Below are 20,423 nucleotides of genomic sequence, written 5' to 3'. Positions count from 1 at the left end.
AAAATAAAGGAAAGGGGTCTCCTTAATCTAGACCCCCTGTCGTCCCCCCCCATATCCTCCCCCTTTTAGGGGTACACTGGTTCTGAATTCTGTGTTAACGGACAGGAAGAAGGGCTGGACTTCTGTGGACATAATACGTTTTTATTGTTTTTTTTTAAATAAACCCCAGCCTTCCAACAGACGCGCATTTTGGCTGAAAGTTAAAAACAGGGTTATCCATGGAAAAACAACAACCTCTTATTTTGCTTGGATCATGTACTCTTCCCCCCAGCTCAAAGAAAAGCTAATCATAATTCTCATAATGTGTCCCAAATCCCTGCTCAGACTAACTCTATACTAGCATCAAAACCAAATGGTAATGCCTCTATTAGGGCACAGGAGTGTTTAGATAGTGTTCCAAAACATAGCGCAATGTATTTGCTCTCTCTTCTAAAATCAACCCAGCCTCCTTTGTCTCAGATAACCGATTCTTCACAGCCAGATAAATCAAGTCATGCTGTGTTAATCATGACCATGCTGTAGAATATCCTTTCAAAAATGCAATTGATTGGGTCAAATCAGAATGACATGGCCTTTTCGCTAAGTCTCCAAATCCAAGAGATCTCACTCAGGCTTGGCAGAATTGGATCCCAAATTAAGAGCATGAGCAAACACTCTTCAATATTGAGGATCATCATCAGAATACCCGAAAGCAAGTTGCAACTAGAAGATCTTGAAAACCACTCTAGAAAGTCTAATCTAAGACTCGCCAGAAGTCACAGAGAGGATAGAGCTAAAATCTTAAATCGCAAAATCTTAAAATCTGGCTATTTAGTACAGAACACATGAGAACAGAACAAATCCAATAACTGTATTAGTAAACTTTGATGATTATCGCATAAAAGAGAGAGTAGTGACTGCTATCATGAAATCCAAGTTCTTCAAGCTTGCTAGCACATTAGGTTTTGTAGATTTATTTGGATCACTCCTTTTAAATCTCCAAATGAAGATGCTAATCTAAGCAGATGATTCCACTATTTAAATCTGTTGGTGTTCAAACCATGGTAACTCAAATTGCAAAGCTATATGTGTTAGCAAATGGCTTCTAACAGGCTTTTTCAATCTTGTTAATGTTCAGGACTTTCTTAAAGAACTGCAACATGGGAGTAAATTATATTTATATATATATATATATATATATATATATAGTCTTGCAGAAGTATTTATCTTATGAGATAATGATATTATGAATATTGAGCTGTGGCGAGGGGTGGGTATGTGGGGAGAGGTAGGCAAATGGTAAGAGTATGGAAGTGCTAAACACAAGACGTCTCGGGCAGAGGGAACGGTCACCAATTTCCCGTGCTATAGGTGCCAATCAACGCATCAAGCTGGGTGGGGCTTTCAGGTTAAGGGGTGGGTGACAAGACCACCAACAACAACAAGATGGCCCTTCCAGAGCCTTAGGGTGGTGGGTGGTTCACACTGGAGAAGAAGGGGACGTTTCCAAATAAGATATTGTTGATAGACTAGAGAATATAAAATACATTTCACTTGGGATGGTGTCCAGACGCTAGAAAGGAGGGGACTGAGCTGGCGAGTCTGAGGTCTAGGTAAAGAGTCATGTCTTCAGTTTCTTTCCGAATTCAAGTACTAAGTAGGTGGCTCTAAGATGAAGGGGAAGTTTTTCTAAGAGAGTTCTGTTTTCTGATACTTGGTTTAATAAGGATTACCAAGAATCTCAAATTAGGCTTTCTATAATACACACAGGAAATTGAACTCTCAGTTTATTAATTATCAAAGAATGAATATAGTTCTCCAGGAGGAAGAGCTATTCATTTCTCAAAAGATTGGTCAATGGTTGTATGTAGATGGAGAACTTGCTGGGAAATTATTGGCATGACAAACTATGGCTCTGGTCTTCAGGAATATGATTTCTAACATTAGAGACTTAAACACTGATTTTCTCACATCTGATGCTATGGAGATAAATGGGTTTTATATTCCCATTTTCAGTATCTATATAAAAATTCAGCAACTACTTCAGAAGATGAAATGAAGGGTTCTTGTGCAGCCTGCAGATTTCTTCTCTTTTAGGAAAACAGAGCAGGATCTAATCTTCCTCTTTTCTGAGGAAGAAATAATTCAGTCACTAAAAGAATTGGCAAATGTAATGCTACAGAGAAGGACACCTACCCATCCGAGTGGGGTCAGATATTTATCGATGATTTTAAAAAGTACTCTGGGGGGCGTGGCCAAGATGGCGGGCTGAGAGGTCGCACTCGCTGAGAGCTCCCGGACCCCTGAAATCCTGCACCGCTCGTAACCCCTGATTCCCCCCCGGATCACGCGGCGACTGAGCCTGGTGCCCCCGGTAGAGGTGTGGAGCGACTGCTGAGCCTTGTTTGCCCCGTCGGGGGTGAGATCCTGGCCGGAATAGCTTGGGTCGAAGCCCGCTGAGAGGCCTGTGTGTGAGCCGGGAGCCGCGAGACCCCCGACCCTCGGAGCCTGACGGAGTGCTCTGCCGCCTGTGCGAGGTCCGCTGTAGTGCCTGTGCTGTCGGAGTGGGAGTCGGCGGCGACTTCGCGAGCGACACGGAGCTGTCCAACGACGGATGCACGGAGCGGAGCTGAGCGGAGGTGATGGGCGGAGGCGGAGCCGGCATCGACCTGCTACGCCGGCCCGTGGCTTGAGGGGGCTCGTCCTGAGAGGCCGCTCCGGCCAGTCGTCGGTGGTGGAGCAGTGGAATTGTGCTCCTGGAGCAGATCTTCCCCCGGGATTGCTGTCCCCGGCGACCATCGCTCCGTGAGGCTGCCTACCGGCTGGATTTCTAGCTACCGGACCCGAGACGGGGAAGGGACCTCCATCTTGGGCGTTGGCCTCTCGATATCACAGGGCGGCCATTTTGTGAACTCCGGCCTGGCAGCTCGGCCTTCCTAGTGCTCTTTGTGTGGCGCTGCCCCCGACTGGTGTATAGCTGCGCCGTTACGGCTGCTCTCTTTGCCGGACAGAAAGCCTCGACGTCCTCTACTCAGCTGCAATGTCGAACGCTAGAGGACAGAGAAGGGGTGACCGAACCTTGCCGGACATGCTGGGGTGCGGCGCCCTGCGTAGTGGAGGAACTCAACCCACCACGACCTCCCCGGCCCCGGCCAGGGGTGCAGATGACGGAGAGCCCCCGGTGACAAGATCATTTCTTGAGGCGCTCTTCAGCTCCCTATGGGAGGACTTTCAAACGCTCAAGCGTGAGGTGGCCGGGGAGGTCCGTGAAGTACGGAGAGAGATGGACTCCCTGGGGGAGCGTGTCAATACAGTGGAGGAAGCGGGTCACTCCAGGGACGAGGAGATCACCCATCTGCAGCAGGAGGTCCTGCGACTGCGGGAACAACAGATTGAATTGCAGGCCCACGCCGAGGACCTTGAAAATCGGTCCAGGCGGAATAACATCAGGGTCCGCGGAGTGCCGTCCGGCGAGGAGGGTGAAGACGTGACTGCATACCTGGTGGCCCTCTTTCGTGCAATTCTGGGGGAGTCGGACGACTTTCGGATCCGCATAGACCGAGCACATCGGGTGGGTCGCCCCCGCAGAGCCACGGCACCCGCCCCGGACATTCTGGCCTTCCTCCCGGACTTCCCCCTGAAGGAGCGGATCCTCCGAGAAGCGCGTGGGCAGCAGCCTTTCCGATTCCGAGACCACCCTGTGACCCTGTACCAGGACTTATCCACGGTTACGCTGCAAAAGAGGAAATCGTTCAAGATCGCTACTGACTTCCTTCGGGAGCAAGGGACACAGTACTCTTGGGGGCACCCTTTCCGCCTGATTTTTCGATGGAACTGTACTTTGCACCAGCTCCGGTCCCTCCAGGATGTCTGCGCGGTGCTGGGTCTCACAGCATCAGATACGGATACCCCGGCTCCGCGTCGGAGGCGAAGCACTCGTGACGGATGGCAGCAGGTGGGAGAGAGGAGCTCCATCCAGGAGGCCTCCAGAGTGGCGGCGAATGGCGAAGTGGCCCTAACGGCCTGAACTTACTCCGGGGGGAGTCTGCTCTAGCTTGTTCTTTTTGCAGGTGCGGGGATTCGGGGGGAGGGCGGGGAGGAATGGCGAGTGCTGGAGGTGGTGGCTGGACGTCCACTAGACTGATTTACCACGGCCTTGTCCGATAAGGACCGGACTGGGACAATGTCTTTTTTGCAAAGTTTGAGAAGTGGGGTGCGGGGACAGGACTGGCGGGGGGATGCCTTGATTTCGGGGCCTAATGGGGGGGTTTGTTGTTGGGAGTGGTGTGGATTTGGTTGTGTGGGATCTCGGGGGGGAGGGGGGGGTCTTTCCAGTTGCGGGGTGTTGGGGTTCGGGGACTGTACTGTGCCATGGGAATGTTCAAAGTTGCTCTGTGCTGAGGCCTCGTGTGGTGACTTCCATGTTTGCCTGCTGGGCTTTGCTTCTTGGTATGTGCCCCATCGATTCCCCTCCCTGATGGCTCTTAACGTGATCACTCTAAATGTGAAAGGGCTGAATAATCCGGTTAAGAGGCGGGCTGTGTTATCTTTGTTGGAAAACTCACAGGCGGATATCTGCCTGTTGCAGGAGACCCATTTGCTGGCTAAGGACTGCTCAAGAATGCGTACCCCCAAGTTCCCCACGCAGCTGTTCTCCTCTAGCGCTTCTAAAACGGCAGGGGTGGCGATCTTGTTCTCTAGGGGGTTCAGGGGAGAGGTCTTGTACAAGGTAGCGGAACAGAAAGGGAGACTTCTGGCATATAAGATCAAGATGGGGGGTTTAGCACTGACCGTTGGCTCCATCTACTGCCCCAATGACCACCAGGACCAATTCCTGCACAGGGCACTGGAGGACGTGGCGTCCACCTCTGATAGGCACATAGTGTTGGGGGGTGATTTGAACCTAGTTTTCGATGCGGCGATGGACAGGTCTGTGCAGCGGCGCCACCAGTTGGGTGAGCTTTCGGGCTCGATTCGCACTCGACTTGAGGAGCTGGACTTACATGACATGTGGCGCCACCTTCACCCTACCACCCGCGCATACTCCTACTTCTCACATGCTCACAGGTCCTATGCGCGACTGGACCATCTACTTGTGTCGGGTCCAATGCTTCTTTTGGCTTCGAACGCAGATATGGGGGTCCTCTCTTTCCGACCACGCGCCGGTGGAGGGCGCTTTCACTCTGCCGCCGGCGGTTCGGCCGAGAGGGGTCTGGCGGCTCCGAGACACGCTATTGCATAGGCGGTCGATAGTGGACCAGATCCGCGCGGCCATTTTGGATTTTCAGAGTGTGAACGATAATGAGGATACCTCTCGTGCGACACAGTGGGCAGCCCTGAAGGCTGTGCTCCGGGGCGAATTTATAGCTATCTCCTCGGCCGAGAATAAGGACCGACCGCTCAAGAGGGATGAGCTCACCCGGCAGGTGAGGGAGCTGGAACAGGTTCATCATAGGACAGGGGCCCCCAGGGTTTGGAGGCAGCTGAAGGCGGCACGGAAACTCTTGGCAGCCCTGGACACGGACCGGGCGGAGTATGCGATGCTCCGCCTGAAACACAAATATTACACGGGGGGCGATCGGTGCGGGCGGCTCTTGGCCAACAAACTCAGGGTGCAACACCAACAGCACCGAGTGAAGGAACTGGTTGACCCGACCGGAGGTAGGGTCACGGCTGACGAGCAAATAGCAGACGTCTTTCGCAGCTTTTACGCTGACCTCTACACTGGAGAGGCCTCCTCTGCCCAGGCTGAGGTGGACTATCTGGATTCGGTGCCGCTCCCGTCGTTAACGCCGGATCAGGCTCAGTATTTGGAACGCGACATCCGTGTCGAGGAGGTGATCACGGCGATATCCCGGCTCAAACCGGGCAAGGCCCCAGGACCGGATGGCTTTATCCCTCTGTTTTATAAGACCTTCTGTCAGGAGTTGGCGCCTCTACTGACCCGCCTTTTCAACTCCTTTGCGGAGCCGGGAGCCATCCCCTCCGAATTTCTTCAGGCCACGGTCTCCGTGATCCCGAAGCCGGGCAAGGACAGGACCGCCTGTGGGTCCTACCGTCCTATCTCGCTGCTGAACACGGATTTGAAAGTGTTCACCAGCATATTAGCTGCACGTCTGGCACTGCATCTCCCGGGCATGGTTGATTCGGACCAAGCGGGCTTTGTGCCTGGTAGGCAAACAGTAGATATTACAAAGAGGGTGACCCACATCCTTGAGAAGGCCTCCAGGATCCCAGGGGAGAGGATGCTCCTGTCCATAGACGCGGAGAAGGCTTTCGATAGGGTGCATTGGCCCTACCTAGAGAAGGTCCTGGGCAAGTTCGGGATCGGTGAGAAGTTCCGGCATCTGATCTTCAATTGTTACCGGTTCCCATCTGCAGTAGTCCGAGTGAACGGAGGCAGTTCTCAGCCCTTTCCCATTGAACGGGGTACGCGACAGGGGTGCCCACTGTCCCCTTTGCTCTTTGCCCTATACATGGAGCCATTTGCTCAAAGGGTTAGGCAGAACCCCGACATTGTCGGTGTCAAGATGGGTGAATTCCATCATGCGATCAGCCTGTACGCGGATGATGTCATTCTGACACTAGATGACCCGCAGAGGTCGCTACCGGCTTGCATTGCGGAACTGGACCTATTCGCCGACGTGGCGGGCTTCAAGGTGAACCTGGGGAAGTCAGCCGCCCTTGACATTTCGCTTGCTAGCGCCACCAGAGCGGAACTACAGAGGCTTTACCCTCTGAGCTGGTCCAAGGACCGGATTCCGTATTTAGGGATCCTGTTGGCGCCCTCCCTCCCGGAGATGGTCACGGTCAATTATGCGGCTTTGAGCACGAAAATCAGGGAGGAATTAGGCCGGTGGGATAAGGGTACGCTGTCGCTGCTAGGTAGGGTGGCCGCGGTGAAGATGACCCTCTTGCCTCAGGTGCTTTACCTCTTCAGAGCGTTGCCGCTCCAGCCCCCCGCGGGGTGGCTCGCGGAGACCCAGTCTGCCATCGCACGGTTTGTATGGCAGGGCCGCAGGCCGAGGATCAAGAGGAGCATCGCTATGCTGGCGCCCGACTCTGGGGGGCTGGGGATACCGGACTTGCGGAAATATTACCAGGCCGCCCAACTCCGCTATCTGGTGGAATGGAGCCGGTGGGAGTCTGATAAGCACTGGCTGTTCCAGGATCAGGCGGTGGCGGGTAGGACGCTACAGGAAATACCATTCTTGAAGCGGGCCCTTCGACCCCCTAACCTCTACGCGTCTTTGGTGACGCGGGTCCCGCTCCGGACGTGGGACTCGGTGGCTGTTAGGCACGAGCTTACTACCTTCCCCTCTCCCTTTACGCCGCTCATTGGCAACCCGGACTTCGGCCCCGGGATGGAGCACGGTGCTTACGAGCGCTGGCGGGCGGCCCGCTGCTGCACTTTGTATCATTTGTACAGCCCTGAAGGAGTTGTCCCCTTCCAGGACTTGCGGCGGGATTACGGCCTCCCAGAGGCGGAGCGCATGCGATACATGCAGGCGCGTCACTGGGCACTACAACCCCAGGTGCGCGATACGGCAAACCGGGAGATCACGGTGTATGAGCGCTGGTTAATCACTCGCACGTCGGACGCTAAACTGATCTCAGATTTGTATAAAATGCTGCAGCCCCCCTCCTTTCACATTCACAACCCCGGTCGGGAACGATGGGAGCGGGAGCTCGGGCGAGTGTTGAGCCACAAGGAATGGGAACACATCTCCTTCCGCGCACGTCACTCGGCCTATCACACGGGTCTTACGGAGACCTTCACCAAGATCTCGACCTACTGGTACCGCACTCCGGAGAAACTGCACGAGATGGACAGGGCAATACCAGGGACGTGCTGGCGCAACTGTGGCAATACTGGTACACTAACACACATACTGTGGGAATGCCCCCTTCTGGCTCCTTATTGGGAAGAGGTCTTGGGTGAGGTGGACAAATGCTTTGGGATAGAACTGCCGAGGTTCCCTGCCTATGTTCTACTGGGGTTGCCAAATGGGTTGATGTATCCCCTTAGGTCCAAGAGGGGTAGACAGATCGCGATTGCTCTGGGGTCAGCGGTGCAAAATATTCTCATACATTGGCGCACTACCACACTTCCCTCTGTAGTTGGCTGGCTGCATAGATTATGGCATGTCCTTGGAATGGAGAAGATGTCCTTAGTAGCCCTGGGAGATACTGATACCTTTGAGGAACTGTGGGCGCCCTTTCATAGCCTGTTATGCTCTGAGTTTCGGGAGATCACCTGTCCCAGATACCTTAGGTTGTTACGGCTGACGCCGCCACCGGACCCGCCTGTCTGACCGGACGGGGTTGGCATTGTATAGCGGGGATTACTAGAGGGTCGAATGAAGAGAGAGCTGAAGGTAATGGCACAGTACAGGGGGTGGGTTGGGGTATGGTAGTTGGGGGGGTTCTGTATGGTTAAGTAGGTTTTTGGAGCGGGGATGCTTCTCCACCCTTCCCCCCTTTTTTTCCCCTCCCCCCCCCCCCTTTTTTTTTTTTTTCTTTGCCCCCCCCCTAATTTTCTCTTCCTCTCCCCTCCCCCGTCCTTCCTTCCCTCCCCCTCCCCTCCCCCCCTCACTATTTGTATGTGACCACAGGCGCGAAAGCTGTGTTCCCGAGTCGGATGAAGCCTATTGAAAAGTTGTAACTGCTTTGTTGTATCTGCTGTATAATACGCACCGATTGTGCGGTTCCTGTGGTTTATCTTTTTCTTGCCCTATTGTGTCCTACCCCACCCTGCTTCAATAAAATACTTTAAACATAAAAAGTACTCTGTTGATGCTATTTACCTCAATTGTCAACTGAGGCAATACTCTCTCTTCGGTGGGTTGTGGCATAGCCACCAAAGATGGCAGGGGCTCATTTGTGAGTTCTGTGTAACTACCTTCTACCCTTATAATCCAACAGAATCTGCTGGCTTAATAAACATGGAATCAATCCAGACACAGTCCTAAATAGATTACTATACTAGCTATCCTGTCAGACGGTCTGCTGGAGCTTTGAGGTTGGGGCTGTATTTGGAGTAGCTCTCTCAGCTTAGTCGGAGCTGAGCTACACCCAGCTAGGAGACCTAGTGCCACTCTTGTCCTCTGGGACGCTTTATTCCTTGAGTTGGCCAACGGTCTGGGGTTTTCTGGCTGTGTGCCTGACTGCCTATATGCCAATATGCCAACAAGAGACAAGGTCACAGGAACTGCTGGGGTATTGGTTGTGCTGCGGCCTACCTTTTTTGCTCAACTGGGTGGCCCAAATATTCCTGTTGGTCTGGGGCCATTTTGGACTGCTGAACCAGGTTAGATGAGCTTGCCCATGGTTGCCTGGCCACTTGACGGGCCTGCTTTGACTTTACCCATAATGAAGTCACAGGAGATCTGAACTAGGGCTTACTGATGCTGCTCCCTCCTTTCTGCCCACTCATGGAGGGAGGAAAGCCATTGCCACTGAGTCTCCAGTAACAAAGGTTAAAGCCTCAAAAAGGGAGTTCTGGAGAGCTCCCACATTAGGCTGGGAGGAAGTGCTGGATAATGCAACCTCCATTATCCTGCAGGCCATACAGAAAACACATTCATCATTAGAAGGTAAGATAGACGAAGTGAGCCTTAACCTGTCCCTCCTTCACTGTGGCTTTAGAAATGTGGTGGGAAGAGTTACTGAGGCAGGGGGCAGGCTATCTGGATGGACAACACACTATAAATCTTCCAAGGTAAAAGTTGTCGAGGTCCTCTCCTGGCGCACAAATGAGTGCTGGAGGTTGCAGAACTGTCCAACCTGACCCAGTGCACAACAGCATAGCTCAAATCCTGGGTCCCAGCGGAAGATTTGTTGCTATGATTTGCGGTAGAGTGGGCACACTGCTCATTGGCGCTGAGGCCACCCCTGGGTGACATCTCCCCTAACTCCCTACTGGCCAGTCATTAGCTCTCTCCTCAGTTACTTGGGTTGCGAGTACTTCACATTTCTTTGACAGTCAGGAGAGCTCCTGGAACTGGCTGAAGGAGAGACAGAGTCTCAGGCGTGCTCAAACCATACAGATAGACTTTTTCTCGACTAGCCTGCCCCGAGGGGCAGGGAATCGGGATCCCGACATGGTAGATGCAGAATAGATCCCAATGAACCGACTCAAAGGGGAGTGGGAAAATACTGCTTTCTGGTGGCATGGGATGTCACAGCGGAAGAATCCAACCCAACCCACCAACCTGAACATGCTACCACTGTCAGTTCACAGCAAGTTTGCTAGGTAGGTCCTCCGTGAACTGGAACACAAGCAACCTAGGATCCACTGGAAAGCATGTGACTCACACGACTGGGCATACCCGGCACAATTAGGGAGGGCATCTAATGCAAAAGCAACAAGGTGATGGGTGGAATGCTTGAATTAATCTCAACCACAGTCAATTGCTCGGGCCCCATCCCTATCCTTTGTTTTTTACCTACCATGCAGTACTCTGTTTGGACCCAGTCATATGCAAATCACCCTTGACCTTGTTCCTCATGGGAACAGTACAGCCCGAACTTCAGTCAAGCATAGCTTGGTTCCAGTGGCACAGTGAGCGTCCAATGAAAAACAGCTTTCCAGTGCCTTCTAGGTTGCTTGTGTTCCAGTTTAGGAAGGACCTGGCCGTTCGGGTTGGACTGTTTCTATGATGAAAAGGGGTCCAGGAAGAAGCTAAACGAATGCAGTACTTCTTGGGTAACGGCAGCATATTAAAGATATACTGATACACTGCTCCTTGATTGTCAACACCGAGCCCTATGGCACAGATACCCATTGGTTAGTAACAGATTTGGGCACAATTGACAAAGAGAAGCCAGAATGCCCCCCTGAACACTGCCAGTCTCATCCTGTCACAGGAGAGTATTCACCTTCATAGACTACTATGCTACTAAGACGTTATGTAGGATGGATGAAGGGATCTCCCCAGACTACACCGGAAACCACAAAACGAGGGGTGCTGTGATGCCAATGATCTATAACTACACCAACATCTAACCTTCTCTGACCTCCTTTCCATCTGTCCAAATACTATAAGGTCTCTGCGCCTTCAACCTGTGTCAGTGGCTCGAAGTCCTCTTACTTGTTACAAGCAAAGATTACTGGGAGAAAACGGGTGTTGTTGCCTCACACTGTTTAAAATTAAGGCTGTTGGCTGAACATATTATATGTAATGTCTGATCTGAGGAGTCAAATGAAAATAATTTGATCAAATTAAATTTGATAAATAATTTTATTATGTGAAATGTGCCTAATGCCTTTAGGCTCTTTTGTGGTACTTGGAAAATTTGCATTTGTTTTTAAGGTGCCTGTGAAGCTTCACTTGCCTGTTCAACCTGCCATGTGTATGTGAGCGAGGAATACCACAGTAAGCTCCCAGTTCCCGATGAAAGGTAACACAATCAGGCTATTGCTTATCTAGTGGTTAGTTTTTGCATGATGCTGTTAGCCATTTTCTTTAAATTGTAAATTCACTACAAACATTGTCAGAGCCTTGAGCCGAGTATACTAAGCTCTGTTCAAAATGGAAATGATTGCTCCAATAACAAAATCTGGGCATGTTGTGAAGTTCCTCAAAAGCAAAGTAAGAGCAGACCAGAAAAAGTCGATATGACTAGCATAAGACCAAAGATGGATATAAAAAGATTTGATTTTTCAACATGTATCAAAATATCTTAATTCTGTTATAACTGCTGTGAAATCAGTGGCTTTTCTGAAGGGTTTCTTGTTTTGGGACAAAAACTAGTATCTGATAGTCTCTTACAGTCTTGCATCTAGTCACGTTTTCATGTTGGTAATCAAAATGCCTGGTCAGTGAATATTTACCAATCACAAGTAGATGATGGACAGAGTGTTGAAAATTTCCAGACACTCACCCCCAGTCACAGATCTGGGTTGAATCCATCATCGTTCTTTAGCTTACTTCGCCACCCCAGTTCAGACCCAGCTATATGCAAATCAGTCTTGACCCTGTGCCTCATGGGAACAGTCCAGCCCGAACTGTCAAGCCTGGTCTTCCCTGGGCCGGAAACACACATCTTGGGACCAGTTTCAAAGTGAATATTTACCTACTGAAAAAGAATTGGTTATATTTTTAGTTGCTGAAAAACATGTCACAACTTGCATATCATCAGAGTGCTGAATTCAGGTTGTTTTTTTCACTTTTTCCTTCACTTATTACTCTCATTGCTTCCGGCTATCGTATTTTTCGTTTTTTTATTTGAGACAAAAATACTTTTGGACCATTTGCAGTGAAGAATGCAATGGTATTTATAATGCCTTGGGCAATGGAGTGTTTGGAATTCAGCTAACTTAAAAACTGTAAATGCTAGAACTTTGTTACCTATCTCTCCTTAGGTGCCCAGATTGTGTGAGGATTTTGCTCCTTGTCTTCGACTCACTTGCATTCTAACGACAAGTCTCATATGGGTCAAAAGCAACCAGGTTTGCGCAAGGATTTTGCTTCGGTCAATGAGTCACAGTCTGCATGGTCTATTACAAACACCCCTAAGACACAACTGTGCTTTTGGTCCTGAATTTTTCTTCCAGCATATTCCTTACCCCATCTACGGCGCATCATCTGTTTTAGCTCCTAATTGTTTCACTGTCCTAAACCAAACTTTCCTAGCTTTGAGAGGCTGCAAACAGCTGTAGCTACTGCTGTGTTTACAGTGGACAAACCAAATAATATGAGGTCAACTGTGCATCAGTGTGTGGATGTCCTCAGTGTCACTGGAGGCAAACCCATCAACATTACCAGTGTTAATAATAATAATGGAGTATTTGTAAAGCACTAGAGAGGAACTTAGCCCCCAAAAGGGCATCAAGGCGCTATCAGATGGAAACAACATAAACATAACCACTGGCAGAACATAAGAGAGTGGAAAAGACTAGGAGAATCGAGGCTAATAAGATAAGGAGAACAGCCACGTTTTTATAAGTTTACGAAAAAACTGTCAAAGACGGCTGTCTAGCAATTTCGGGCGGGAGTGAGTTCCATAATTTTGGAGCGAGCGAGGAAAAAGCTCTACCGCCCCATCTCACCTTATTAACCCTCGGAACTATGAGTAAATTTTTAGTGGCAGATCGAAGGGATCTGCTTGGAGTGTAAGATTTCAATAAGGATTTGACCCCTTCTGGGCCTGCTCCGAAGAATACACTGTGGGCGAAGCAAAGGATCTTATTGAGATTCTCGCCTGAATGGGCAGCCAGTGCAGTTCCCTTCTTGCCGCCGTCGCTGATGATCTCCTGGGCAGATTCAAAACTAATCTGGCAGCCGCATTTTGGATTACCTGTAATTTTTGAATCTCCTTCTGATTTATACCGCCATAAAGAGAGTTACAATAGTCGATCCTGGATAATACCAGGGCGACCGTAGATTGTTTACGCACCTCGGGGGAAAGAAAAGGGGCTATCTTCTTCAAGGTCCGAATAATGGTACAGCAGATGCCAACCGTTTTATTGACCTGTCGATCAAATGACAGGGTAGGATCTATGATAACGCCTAAATTCTTAACGAATTTGGCAGGGCGAGGACATTCGCCCAAGGAAGCGGGCCACCATTCCTCATTCCACAGATCTTGATTCCTACCAATTACCAGCACCTCTGTTTTCTCACCATTGAGCTTAAGAAAATTCCTTATCATCCATGATGATACTGATTCCATGCAGGTCCTAAATTTTGCTGCACAGTCTTGCTCAGGCTGATTTGTCGAGACAATGATCTGTGTGTCATCGGCGTAAGATAACACCTGATATCCAAATTCTCTTATTATTTTGGCATGGGGGGTCACATTTACATTAAACAAAACCGGGCTAAGGGCCGATCCCTGTGGGACTCCACATTGCACCGTCACGGTGGGGGACATAAAATCACCCAATTTCACTTTTTGCTGTCTCTGGCTCAGAAAAGAGGCCAAAAGATTCAGCGCACTGCCAGTTACCCCTATCCCCCTCAGTCTATCCACCAGGATAGAGGGGGACAGGGTATCGAAGGCTGCTGTTAAATCCAGCAAGACCAACAAAATTGTCTTGCTTGTCCACCTCAGATCTAATATTATTTACTACCACCATAAGAGCAGTCTCCGTACTGAGGGATGCGCGGAATCCATGCTGAGAGGAATCCAGGCGATTCTCCCTTTCCAGAAATGCTGTCAAATGCCGGTTTAAATGAGCTTCAAGAATTTTTGCCGGTGCTGGTAGTAGTGAAATCGGCCGGAAGTTTTTTAGCACCTCAGGGTTCAGAGAGGCCTTCTTAAGAAGTGGTTTAACCACAGCAAGTTTCCACACTTGAGGGAAAATCCCCTCCGTGATAGCGCTGTTTATATCGAGAAGGGACGGTAATAAGATGCCTCTACAGGCCTTTAGGGTTTTCAAAGGGCAGGGGTCCAGAGGAGAGCAGGATTTGATAGCGTCAAGGGTGCAATTTAATTCCTTCCAGGACAGCGCGGGAAATTTCAGAAAAAGGGGAGTGGGGCTGGAACCTCCGTCTGTGTTCGTATCATCGGAGTGAAGTGTAAGGGCAAGGGGGTCAGCTTCACTATTCAGTTTTTGGTTAAGGATATCCAATGAGGAGTGAATATCAGCTATTTTGGTTAAAAAGAAGTCCGCAATGTTGTTACATAACAACTGTGATTCAATCACAGAGTTAGCTGCCTTGGGGACCGAAAGGGACTTTATGGTTTTAAAGAGCTCCCTAGCTGATCTCGGCCCGGCAGTGATCTTATTAAAATAGTTCCTTTTTTCTTCCATTATGGCTTTTTTTATAATCCTTGAGCGCCGATTTGTGCTGTGATTTATTCAAAACATTGTGCGCAGCAAGACAGGCCCTCTCCTTTTGTCTGCAAATCTGCCGCAGCCCTCTGAGTCGTTCAGAGTACCAGGGGGCGGATGGAGTTTTTCTGGCAGTATAGTGCCTTTGAGGGGGTGCCAAGATGTCTATCGCTCTCCCCAGCCCATTCGACCAACACTGAGCAGCCACATCCGGGTCTAAACTCGGACAGGTACTGACCGTAGGAAACAGCGGGGCCAACGTATCATTGTTGACCTCTCTAAAGTCTCTCCTGATCTCCCATGAGTTTCCTCCGGATGCAACTGTCACAGACCTATTTAGGATGAAAGGGACAGCTAAGTGGTCAGACCACGAGAGAGGGATGGGGGTCTCTATGGTGAACCTATCATCGTTCGTGAAAATACCATTGAGCGCATGACCAGCTAGATGAGTTGCACTGGTCACTAGTTGAGTAAAGCCATATGCCTGCAGACCTTCCACAAGGGAAGTTGTGTCGGTATCCTCAACCTTTTCAAGGTGAATGTTGAAGTCACCTAGAAGAGTGAAGCATGCTCTATTTACAAAGGGCTCTAATAATAGAAGCAAATCATTGGTGAACGTGGATCGAGGGCCAGGGGGCCTGTAACATAGAATGCCAGAAATGGATGTAGTGGAGTTCGGCTGTATAGAAAAATACAGGGCCTCCAACTTGTCCGAGGGGCATGTTAGCGGGTCAATACGGCAAATAAATTTCTCTTTGCAGATAATCCCGAGACCACCCCCTCTCCGATGCTCGCGATCGAGCCTGGACAGAGCATATCCTTCAGGCATAGCGTCCACCAGGTCGGGGCCAGCCATTTCAGAGCCCCAGGTCTCCGTAATGAAGAACCAAGGGGGGTCTCTAGCGAGAACAAAATCCCTGAAGGCTACATTGTTTTTGACAAGCGATCTCGCGTTAATTAGAAAGCCCGGTTTAGCTAAATGCCCAGTTTCTATTTGTGTCCTGGATGTTTTACGTGAGTCTGTGCGTTTGATATCTATCTCCAATGGAGCAGTACAATCGCAAATTACCCTATCCGGGTCTCTGGTATGAAAACAGGGGCGGAAAAGGGGTTTAAGGGATAACAGTGTGGCTCTGGAGTACAACTCACATCCTGGAGCGATGGTTAACCGGGGAGCAGCAAATCTGGCTTCTGGCGCCTCCTTAGCGCTGACGGGCGCAGACGGGCTGAACTCAGGCGTAACTCCGGCGGAAATCCGGCGAGCCCGCTGCGCGTCAGCATGACCGCCTTAAGTAGAGGTCTAGCGTCCTTATGACGACTACACCGTCAACAAAGATGGCGCCGCCAGGCGTCCTTCTCCCCCCCAAGATGTCCTCCAACTAATGGGAATAGTCGTGAAGGGACCCGCCAAAGAAGCGGTGGTTATATACAATTATCGTGCAAGCAAGTGGGGCAAACAGTTAAAAACAGGGGGTAAGGAAAATATTAAATTAAAAAAATAAGGCAACAGGATGTTTAAAATATAGCAGCGAAGCTCGCAAGATTGCGCTAGTAGGTGCGACACGCTCTGATTTAAATTCGTGCAGCTGGTCAGTTCTAAAGACTGGCCGAATGATTTACCCGCCTTAAGTAGAGGTGTAGCGTCCTTATGACGACTAGACCGTCAACAAAGATGGCGCCGCCAGGCGTCCTTCTCTCCCCCAAGATGTCCTCCAACTAATAGGAATAGTTGTGAAGGGACCCGCCAAAGAAGCGGTGGTTATATACAATTATCATGCAAGCAAGTGGAGCAAACAGTTAAAAACAGGGGATAAGGAAAATTAAATTAAATAAGACAACAGGATGTGTAAAATATAGCAGCGATGTCAGATGTCTCTAAAACAGTGCCTTCTTGTACTTTGTGTGCAAGAAACAACTTGCTTACCTGTAACTACAGTTCTCAACCATTGGTACCTTTCATAGCCTGACTTGCTTGAATCATTCCCCATTGGGAGTGCGTTGGTAATCTTCAGAAAGTAGCATTACTAAAACTAGGCCTTAAATGCCACAGACAGTGTCACTTTAGTAGACAATCCGTGTCAGAAAACTTTAGCCAGTCACAAAGAAGCATCCTGTATGCAACTACTCCTAAATGCCACCATACCTCAGATGTCTTAACACAAGTTTGAAAGGATATATAGTATAGGTGAGACTGCTTTTTCAGTAATCTTGCTGATAAATGGTAGGTGAGTGATAGTCTGGTAGCTGGTAAGGATATTAGAGTTGTTTAATAGTGGGAATATCTGTTCTGAGAGCTTCTGGAAAGATGCCTTCAGTGAGGGAAGTGTTTACATTGGCAAGTAGGAGAAAGAGAGCTCTCAAAGAGAGAGCTTTTATACAGAAAGAGATTAGGAGACATCTTCCCAAGAAGTGGCTTTAAGGGAGTTGAGTATGTTGGCAAGATTTGTGAGAGATAGTACTTTGAAGGCTGACAATTACAGGATTCTTTGGGAAGAGGAGGGCGTAAATGATGAAGCAGGCTGTTGATGTGCTGTTGGATCTTCTGTAATTTTCCACTGAAGAAGAGGTTGAGGGGATTGTACTTTTCTGCAGAGTGATAAGTAGGTAGGTCTAGCACTGTTTCAGTGATGGCCTTGAAAAGCATTCTGCTTCATTGATGGTGTTGGTATAATACTTTGCTTTCATTTTTATTCCCGTCTGTGGATTGATATTTGTCTGCAAGGTCTTTAGAGTACCAGGGTGTTGAAGGCTTTGTCTTACACTTGCATGTTTCAATTGGGGTATGGATCTTCACTTAGGGGCCAATTCACAAAAGCTCTTCACACTTGTGGCCGGACCTCCGCCCTGCTGTTACTCATTGCGGAGGTCCTGTGACCAGTGAGGGGTCCCCAGCACGACAGCGGTGCCTCCACCAAGAATGCAGAGGCCCTTTGTGAATCGGCCCCATAGTTTTACAAAAATAATGTTGAGGTTGTTTAGAAGGGTGTTGATAGGGTAAGAGATGAGTTGCTTTGCTGATAGAACGCTGAGCAGGGAGATAGAATTGACAAAGTGGTCAGTCCAATCTAGGGCTACGGGTGGTGTCTTTTGATTTTTGGTGAGTTTGAGAAGGTTGAGGATGTGGTTTTTGGAGTGAACTGGTTGTGGGACATGCTGCACCATGCTCTGTGTTATGATAAGGGTGTCTCTTGATATATTTTTTAGCTAATTTTATCTGGGAGGTTGAAGTCAACCAAGAGGGTGGTGTGGGCATCACAGATGGATGAGGGGTGGTGGTGAGATCTGGGATTTCATCAATGAAGTCCTTGTTCTGCCCGGGCGGTCTGTAGATGAGATCGGAGTTGTGTCTTCGAAATGTAGACCAGTAGTAACTTGGTACAGTCAAATGCTTCAAAGGGTGGGTGGTAACTTAATTTTTCCTTTTCTTTTCTTATTACAGAGAAGAAGATATGCTGGACATGGCTCCGCTACTCCAGGAGAACTCGCGTCTGGGTTGTCAAGTCATACTTACCAAAGACCTCGAAGGAGCTGTTTTTACACTTCCTAAAATAACAAGAAACTTTTACGTGGATGGACATGTACCCAAACCCCATTAGAAATATTAAAAAGGACTTGACCGCATCAATATACCTACATGTACAGTTAGTATGATTTGCAGTATACCGCTCAGAAGTTAATTTATGCCAAGGATACTACATATGTTACTGAAAAAAAGTAAGGATGCTTTTGTAACCTCCAACATATATTAAAAGTTTGTGTCCACTGGTTTAACTCTTTATTGGTCAATAAAGAATATTTCTTAGTGTATGATGAATAACATTTCACATGTTTTCACCCTGTAATTAATATTTCAAGCACTATCCAACACCTGTCACTTTCAATAACTGGGTTCATTATATTGAACAATTATATCAATAATCAGATTACACAGTAACAGTGATTCAAGCTTCAGTGAACTTGCATTCATCTCATGCTGTCAATTCATGAGTTTTATAAATTGCAAAGTACTTCTTTAAGAGCTTTTATGCACGTATTTCTACAGTTTTAAGTCTTTGTCTACAAGACAAATCACGTGAGATGGCATTTCTCTTGGGTCACACAGAATCATTTCAAACTCTCTACTAGCCTGTACGGTAATAGTTTCCAAGCTCTTCAGACATGAACACTTGTGCACTAAAGGTTCTACTGCACAACTGTTGCTTACAAACCAGTCCTTTTATTCCACCTAAGGTGTATTTACTTGGCTTCACAGTTATGTTGTTCTTTGCTTTTTTTCTGTATTAGGACAGGCTCCCCTGTTTCCTGCAATATCTTCAATGAACAACTCTAAACAATGCTGTTTATATCACAGTTGTATTATGTAGATGACAATCCTGTTGAGTCTTTTTTTTAAGCGCAAATACACCCTAATGAGTTTAATGGTGATAGGCAGTAAACCTCTAAAACCAAAGTCTAAACTAAGAATTTAGAAAACAATCCGGTTTTCAGCAATTTCGCAAAAAGCTGCAGTTGCTTATTTTTCTATCAAATAAAGAGGCAAATTGTTCAAGAAGTTAGGGGGCCAGCATGAAAAAAATGACTACCCAATCTTAGGCTGTGGCAGTCTAGAATAACATAAAGACCGTATAAAGTAATTCTGACATTCCTTGCACCCAGGTGCTGTGGTAACTAGGTTGCAATCTGTAACCCAGCAACTTGTGTCAGCCTGAACATGTAACTCTGCTATGTCAATTGGAGTGCTGTGCTCTGGCCAGAGAATATTACTGTTTGAGATTGAGTCAGTTACAGAAGCTGACCTTTGACTAAGGAAGGATGGGATCTTCTTGTGAAATAAAGAACCTTTAATTTGGTGGCTCCTCTGTGTTCTTCATTGAGCTGTAATCTTGAATTGCCACACTGCGGTAGTCGGCAGGATGCTAAGATGATCCCAACACCAGCGTGCTGTTTTCCACTTGCCTATCATCTACATCCTGTGAAGATTTGGTGTTTACCATCAGGACTGAGGGCGAGAACTACGTATGTAAGAACTTTTTGAGCTACAGTTGAGTCTTAAAGCCAGCGCTGACAAACAGATTCACGACAGATGGGAAGTTAGCAAACTAAAAAACTTTGAATACGGAGAAAGATGTGGGGCACTTCTGGCGTGGAAAGCAAGAGTAGACAGGACCAGAAATAACATTGACACCTTGATCCAAAGGGCCTCTGGAAACCAGTTATTTAAGGAAGAAGAAATTAGGGAGGAAGCCAGAGGATTTATGGAAGAGTTATATCAAGAAAACATCAAGGTCGGCATAGAAGACTTAGAGAAGTGGTGGAACAAAGGGCATTACCCCAATTGAACGAAGAAGACAAGAGGACCCTGTCAAGAGATATCACTGAGGGGGAAATAAGAGCTCAATTAAAGAAAATGAGTAGGAATAAAGCCCCAGGCCCTGACGGTCTGCCAACAGAGATTTATAAAGATTATGAGGGCGAGATCACTCCACACTTATTGACTCTTTTTAATAACATCTATCAGCTAAAATGGGATATCCCACATTCCTGGTTTGAGGCCACCATCACCCTAATCGCAAAACCAAACAAAGATCCAAAGAATATAGAATCATATAGACCCATATCTCTCTTAAACTCGGACCTTAAAATATTTTCTGGAATTTTGGCC

At 48.3% G+C, this 20,423-nt stretch overlaps 1 protein-coding gene across 5 annotated transcripts in view; it reads left to right on the top strand.

The window, feature by feature from the left end:
• The window catches only part of FDX2 (ferredoxin 2), a 290,248-nt gene extending 270,638 nt beyond the window's left edge, over window positions 1–19,610 (top strand). For all 5 annotated transcript variants that reach the window (XM_086960343.1, XM_086960341.1, XM_086960342.1 and 2 more), the window contains 2 exons: window positions 11,295–11,382; window positions 18,201–19,610. In XM_086960343.1, coding sequence (XP_086816469.1) covers window positions 11,295–11,382; window positions 18,201–18,357 — 245 coding nt within the window. In that variant the 3' untranslated portion in view covers window positions 18,358–19,610. The remainder of the gene's footprint in view (window positions 1–11,294; window positions 11,383–18,200) is intronic.
• The last annotated feature ends 813 nt before the right edge of the window (window positions 19,611–20,423 follow it).

This window comes from Lissotriton vulgaris, chromosome 3_1 (assembly GCF_964263255.1).
Source record: "Lissotriton vulgaris chromosome 3_1, aLisVul1.2, whole genome shotgun sequence".
Classification (NCBI taxonomy): Eukaryota; Metazoa; Chordata; class Amphibia; order Caudata; family Salamandridae; genus Lissotriton; species Lissotriton vulgaris.
This window is presented reverse-complemented; position numbering and strand designations above follow the sequence as displayed.